The 7,500-nt window shown below is 42.5% G+C and overlaps 1 protein-coding gene across 3 annotated transcripts in view; it reads right to left on the bottom strand.

The window, feature by feature from the left end:
• LOC113809737 (uncharacterized) overlaps positions 1-7,500 on the bottom strand; it is a 244,626-nt gene that overhangs the window by 2,773 nt on the left and 234,353 nt on the right. For 2 of the 3 annotated variants that reach the window (XM_070134404.1, XM_070134405.1), the window contains exons 7-8: positions 2,977-3,003; positions 1-1,727 (exon numbers count right to left, since the gene is read on the bottom strand). The exon at positions 1-1,727 is cut by the window's left edge and continues 2,773 nt beyond it. In XM_070134404.1, the coding sequence (XP_069990505.1) occupies positions 1,530-1,727; positions 2,977-3,003 (225 nt within the window). In that variant the 3' untranslated portion in view covers positions 1-1,529. The remainder of the gene's footprint in view (positions 1,728-2,976; positions 3,004-7,500) is intronic. The other variant, XM_070134406.1, reaches the window with a different exon arrangement.

The following is a 7,500-nucleotide window of genomic DNA, read 5'->3' as shown; positions in this document are numbered from 1 at the left end:
AGAGAGAGAGAGAGAGAGAGAGAGAGAGAGAGAGAGAGAGAGAGAGAGAGAGAACACAGAATCGTTTCCGTGAGGTATTAGACAATGAGAAAAGATGAAAATGGTGAAGAAGAAGAAAAAAGAAAAACAAGGGAATTGGGAGAAATAAAGAGAGCGCCCAAAAGGGGAGGTAGAGATACTGTTAAAAAATTCTTCAGGGTTCCAGGCTATTATCTTGGCATCGAATTACATAATTATAATAATTTTACTTGGAAATAAGATGCAAATAATATTCTAACTAAAACAATCCAGAAATAGCAGTGTGTGTGTTTGTGTATGTGTGTGTGTGTGTGTGTGTGTGTGTGTGTGTGTGTGTGTGTGTGTGTGTGTGTGTGTGTGTGTGTGTGTGTGCGCGCGCGCGCGTTCGTGTGCGTGTGCGTGTATTGTGCATATCGTAGGCGCGTGTACGTCTTATCTTCCATAAAGTTTCGTATTTTCATGCTAATATTTCTAGTTTCGATCTTCCATAAGACCAACGCAGAAAATTATAGGTCATTTCGACACAAACTCCAGTCGTGCTAACCAAATCTAGCGAATGATATATAAAAGAAAAAATCGCACAACAAAACACGCCTCCGAACCGTGCGTCCCGAATTAAATTATGATTGAATAAGCCGCAAAACTGAATTGGCTTCATTAAAGCTTCCTCACGAACAAGTATTTTTATTTCTTTGTTGATTTCCGTGTTGGAAAAAAAATTCTTTTGGCGGTAGTCGTTGGTCTTTATGCCTTTAGAGAAGATGGTATTAAGTATAAATAAGAATATTGACACGAAGAGAAAATAGTACTGGAACTGGCCTTTCGAAAGAAATGTAATCATCACCATTTTTTTAATTCTATTTTTTAGTTCTCTTTCTTTCTTCCACTCCCTTTACCGCCCTTCTCTTGCTTCCACCCTCCTCCTCTCCTTCAAAATGAAAAGAAGTGTCAGAATAATCCAAAAGTGATATTATTAGAGATTCTGTAACGCCGCTTGTCGCCACTTCAGTGTCCGAATGACATTATAATTTCAAAAGCTTCCAAAACCCTGTCGATTCAGAACAGCTAGAGAGGTGAGACAGTGAAAGGAAAGGAACGCTCGATGAAAAGAGTTTTTTGGAATTCCTACTCTTCCTTTTCTCTCAACAAAGCTTTTGAGTTCGTTGCCTTCCTTTTGGCGGAAGGACAGCTCGGGCGCGTCCTTTCTCCGCCAGCGAATCCAGGGAAAGCCGAAGGATTCGCAGGATAACATTGAGGTGCTTGGAACCCTCGACCTCTTCCTGTCAGAAGCCTTTCGAAACCCCATGTGCTAGAGCCTCATGAGGATGGATTCGTGGGACCCAACACGACCTTACCAGAGCTTCGGATCAGACTGCTAAAGACATAGAAAAAATAATAGAACATACACCTCAAAAGACCTCATCATATTTAAATTTTCTTTTTCCAGAATTTTCCCAAAAGGAAACAAAAAATTCCCGAAGACCGTCGCCCTTGCTTCCGCGTCGGCGCGTTCACTGGCAGCTGCAGGAGGAGACGGACATCTTCGGGTAGTTCTTGAGGAGGTACTTGGAGCCGTCGTCGCCTTCTTGGAACAGGAGGGAGATGGCGTCGAGCTTCTCAGGGACGCAGCAAGGGGCGGGGACCTCAGGACGCCCACCCAGGACGTAGATCAGGGACTGTATGATAGCGTGGTTGCTGCCGCTCAGGCTCTGTGGGCGGAAAGGGAAACTTTTAGGCTGCGGCGAATAGTCGTAAGGGTAGTTGGTCACGAGGCGATGGCTGGGGGTTGCCGGCTGCGAGAATTATGAATTCCGTCGTGTTTGGATTGCCGTGAGTTGAGGTATGGAATATGGAATTCCGTTTATCCGAAATGATATGAAGGAAGGTTATTAAAGATATATACATAATGCATGCTCTTAAGAAAATACTATGGATATGGAGGAGTATCTCTTACTACATCCTACCGTAAATAAATATCACTAAACACTGGAAGAATAATAGTCTAAAATTCCTGATAGACAAAGGACAAAAACCAAAAACAGAATCCCAAAATAGCTAAAAGCGTTATCGCAAGTTTGACTGCACCCCCCCTACCCCCCCCCAGCTAGAAAGGCCTCGACGCTTGGTGTGTTCAGCTCAGCGACCGCCTCTGATCACCTCTTGTCCTCGGCCGCCAGGGACTGCAGAGGACAAGGACCTCGACTGAGTGAAGGCTGCGATGGCGGTCATATAAAGCAATGGGTCTTAAGGTTGAGAATGGAGATACATACATACATACATATATATATATATATATATATATATATATATATATATATATACATACATATATATGTGTGTGTGTGTGTGTGTGTGTGTGTGTGTGTGTGTGTGTGTGTGTGTGTGTGTGTGTGTGTGTGTGTGTGTGTGTGTGTGTGTGTGTGTGTGTGTGTGTGTGTGTGTGTGTGTGTGTGTGAGGGCAAATCTGGGATATTTGGCATTTGATAAAGTGGATGATTCATTAGCGAAGGTGACAGGCGATGGCCGCCATGTTGCGAATGAATTTCTGTTGAACATCAGCTTTTATTTCTATAAATCTAAAACCTGTAATTTCGCCAGAGATTCCGAGTTATCTGTTTGGGTCAAAACGGGAAATGAATTTCTCAGCTGGAAATTTACCTGTGAATGACCTACGATCCTTTACAAACCATGCATTTAGGTTCGTTCAAAATACACAGCACAGTGCTACGTAGATGTACAGAAACTCAGGAAAATACGTAAACAAGCATAGTGTCTATTCTACGCATATTCAAACTGAAGCATTCCCATGCAAAGACTGAGGGAAAAAGAGACAGGAAGAAAACCAAAATAGAATGATGTACAAAAGAAACGAAAACAGCAATCAAACTGCCAGACTAAGAGGAAGAATTCTGGATAGAGAACAGACTGACAGAAGGATGTGGGATACATGTTACTTACACATATTTTCTCACTGCGCCAGTGAGGCTATAGTGGGAGAAACAAGTGTTAGTGAAGCAAGTGAGACATACATGTGTCGACGGGAGTGAAGGATGGTTAGAGCAGAGACGTTAGTGAAGTTGGTCATTCAAGAGAGATTTGTGAAACCTGTGGCAGAAGAGATGAGGGTGGCGAAGGATTTACGACACCCAGCCGCAAATATGAAGACGGAGATTTTAGTGTTGATCAGAGTGGATTTATGAAGGCCGGTATTTTGGTACTGATCAGTGTTTTAATTTATATCTTTAAAAAAGAGACTAGCTAAATTAGTTCCAATTACGTGTATCTATGTGTAGCAAAAAATGTACAATCATCTCTGAAATAGTTATGAAATAGACATTCAAGGCTGTTTGTCAACTGGCGAGTTTATATGTCTGCCTAAGACCAGGATGGAACAGAAAATGGCCAAGGGTCTCTAGGCGACAGGTGATCATGTAGATGTTCATAAAATGTTTGAAGAATCCGTGATATCTCGAAAGATGAAAGTGAGAACCTTCGTATCAGAGACTCTAAACTCAAGATTCCACGAACCTCTCTTAGTGTGAAATGAAACAAGAAAAACTGAAAAAGAAACTTCTGAAAAGCTCTGAAAGAGAAATGAAGGGTGGATCGTAGATGCAGATGAGAAAGGTTCCTGCGCGAACCGCTCTCAGGGTGAAATGCAACAAGAACCAAGGTTGAAAACTGAACAGAAAGAAAAAAAATCTGAAAAGCTTTAAAAGTGAAAAAAGCTTTAAAAGAGAGAGGAAGGGTGGGTCACGGGCGCAGATGAGAAGGTGCCTGCCAAGCTAGTGCAGAAGATGAGACAGGTCGCCACAGGCTTTGTGCTCAGACACGGGTGAAGCCAATTCAAAAGGGGTTATTTTTAGAACCACAAAAGCAGATGGGAAGAATTTAGAAGCGTTTCCATATTCGGGAAATGATGAAGGTGTGGATGGGATAAAGGCGGTGGGGGTTTATTGAATCAGCTGAGGCCGGGGGTTTAGACAGGGCTGATGCAAGACATGAATGAGTTATTTACATGGGCATACATACATATGTACATATACAGACTTATATACATAGATATATGCATATATGCATATGTATATATATATATATATATATATATATATATATATATATATATATATATATATATATACATATATATACATATATATACATATATATATATACATTTTTCATTTATTTATATTTACATATATAAATGAGTGTGTATTTACACACACACACACACACACACACACACACACACACACACACACACACACACACACACACACACACACACACACACACACACACACACACATACACACACTCACACACACACACACGCACACACACACACACACACACATACACACACACACACACACACACAAATACAAACACACACACACACAAACCGCCCAGATACCCTACAACGAACACGCGTATTAATGCACCTATTATAACCAGCATATTGTCAAGTTTAATATGTATCATGATATCTGCACGAGAGTAACCAGAGACAGGAAGAAAACGTATGACTCCGAGAAGAAAACGGGAAATGAAGGTGCTTCCGAGCCCGCCACTTCCGGTTGCTCGTCTCCCTTTCGGGGTCTTCTCTCTGTGTCTCTTTCTTCTTTTTTTTTTGTCTCTGTCTCTCTTTCTCCTATCTCTTTCGCTGTGTCTCTCTTTCTTCTTTTTTGTTTGTTTGTTTGTTTCTGTCTCTCTTTCTTCTTTTTTTTTTTTGCCTATGTCTTTCTTTCTCCTGTCGCCTTCTCAGTGTCTCTCTTTCTTCTTTTTTGTCTCTGTCTCTCTTTCTTCTTTTTTTTTGTCTCTGTCTCTCTTTCTTCTTTTTTTTGTCTCTGTCTCTCTTTATCCTGTCTCTTTCTCTGTGTCTCTCTTTCTTCTTTTCTTGTCTCTCTCTCTCTTTCTCTGTGTCTCTCTTTCTTCTTTTTTGTCTGTCTCTCTTTCCCTGGTCTCTTTCTTTTCTTTCTTTTCTTCTTTTTCATTTTTTTCCAATTTCAACGACGTGCTTCTTTTCGTCTCAATCTGTTGCTGTGTTTCTGTATGTTTGATTCTATCTCTCTCTCTCTCTCTCTCTCTCTCTCTCTCTCTCTCTCTCTCTCTCTCTCTCTCTCTCTCTCTCTCTCTCTCTCTCTCTCTCTCTCCCTCTCCCTCTCTCTCTCTCTCTGTCTCTCCCTCTCTCCTCCTTTCTCCCTCCCCCTCCCTTCCTCCCCCCTCCCCCTCCCTCCCTCCCTCCCCCTCTTTCTCCCTCCCTCCCCCCTTCCTTCTCTCTCTTTCCCTCTCTCTCCCTCCCTCCCTCCTTCCCTCTCTCTCCCTCCCGCCCCCTTCTCTCCCTCTCTCTCTCTCCTCCCTCCCTCCTTCCATCTCCCTACCTCCCTCCTATCTATCCCTCCATCCTTCCTCTCTCCTTCCCTATCTACCCCTTTCTCCTTCCCTCCCTTTCTCCCTCCCTCCCTTTCTCCCTCCCTCCTTCCCTCTCCTTCCCTCCCTCTCTCTTTCTCTCTACCATTTCTCCCTCAGCCCATTCATTCGGCCCTTCCTCCATCTCTCCGTCTCATTATATCCTCCACCTTTCATTGACAACAGGTATTGTGGGAGAAAAAAAGGTGCAGCCGGGATTAGAATAATTTAACTGTCACCACGTCCCTCTCCCTCTCTCCTTCGCTCTCCTTTCTTACTTTATTTCTTTTTCATTTTTGTCTTCTTTTTTCTTTTCTTTCCTCTCTCCTTTTCTTTTTTTCTGTCTTCTCTCCTTGTTTACTTGCTTGCTTCTTTCCTTCCTTCCATCCATCCATTTATCCATCCATCCTTCCTTCCTTCCTTCCTTCCTTCCTTCCTTCCTTCCTTCCTTCCTTCCTTCCTTCCTTCCTTCCATCCATCCATCCATCCATCCATCCATCCATCCCTTCCCATCTCCCTTCTCCTCTATCTCTACCTCCTCTTTCCATCCTTTTCTCTCTCCCTTCCTCTTTCCCTGCTTCCTTCCCTCCCCTCCTCTCCCTCTATTCCTTAATGATGGCAGCTCTTACTCTCCTACTCCCATTGTTGCCTCTATGGGGGGTGGGGTATGGTAGCGGGGAGGTTGGAGTTGAAAGAAGGAAGGGATGGGAGAGAGAAGAAGAGTGAGGTGAAGAGGGAATAAGTAAGAGAGTAAAAAAGAAAGGGGGTTGGAATGGGAGAGAGAGAGAGAGAGAGAGAGAGAGAGAGAGAGAGAGAGAGAGAGAGAGAGAGAGAGAGAGAGAGAGAGAGAGAGAGAGAGACAGACAGACAGACAGACAGACAGACAAACAAACAGTTCAAACAAACAAACAGACAAACAAACCACCCAAACAAGCAAACCAACAGAGAATACAAAAAACAAAAAACAACAAAAATATTCCACCCATTTTCCCATTCCTTCTTTTATTCCCTCCCATTTCCTGCCTGGCTTCCCGCCTCTCGTCCCTCCCCCGCCCTTCCTTAACAAGCCGCCGTGTATGCATCGATGTAGCAAATGATTAATCTGTTACGATTGGCTCTGGGAGGTTATGTCAGTCCGTGTCTGTGTACTCTTTCCGGTTATTTTATTTGCTAAGGATTCCTTGGACATTTTTCTTATTATTATTATCTTCATCGTTATTATCATAAGAATGAGAACTATTTTTTCGTTATTATTACTGTTATCCCTATTATCATAAGAATGAGCATTATTTTTTCATAAACATATAAGAATGAACACTATTTTTTCGTAAACATTTTATTATCAATATTATCATAAATATTATTATCATCATCAATATTATTAGTCTTAATATATAATGTTATCATTATCAATATCATCTTTATAACAACGACATTTTTATCCTTATCATCCTTCTTATTCGAATCACAGTTCGACACAATCACCAACCGACGACCATTACGAATCCTGGGAAGAGAAAATCGTCCTAATGACCCAATTTCGAGAAGAATATCCTCAAGGAAACTTCCTCCTCGCAAAATATTTCCAGACTGAGAATTGTCATGACTCGAAAAAAAAAAGATTTATGGATCCCAGCGCAAGAAACATTATTATTAATATATTCAATTAGCGAAATCGAGAACCGTCGCAGAAAATTAGGTTTCCGTTTTCTTTTTTCATTTGAGGGTGGACTTCACAAAATGTCTCACTTTCGGTTCTCATTGCTAGACTAACAGACAGGCGCGTGGCAGGAACGCAACTACGCATACCAGGGTTGTGTCCACCTCGACCTTCCCCGCCCACTTCGTCCTTCCCCGCCCACCTCCAACCTCCTCCCCCTCCCCCTTAATCACCCCCCATTCTCCCCCTCCTCCTCTTCCTCCCCCCTCCCCTTCCCCTCCCTTACTCATTGTCTTATATTAATGGTCCTCATCTTAGGATAATTCGCGCCCTCGGGATATTTTGTAAGATGGCGTCTTGTCTTTGATCATCGCATGTGTGATGTATGACTAAGCGTCTGCCTCGAA

This window comes from Penaeus vannamei, chromosome 19 (assembly GCF_042767895.1).
Source record: "Penaeus vannamei isolate JL-2024 chromosome 19, ASM4276789v1, whole genome shotgun sequence".
Taxonomy (NCBI): Eukaryota; Metazoa; Arthropoda; class Malacostraca; order Decapoda; family Penaeidae; genus Penaeus; species Penaeus vannamei.
This window is presented reverse-complemented; position numbering and strand designations above follow the sequence as displayed.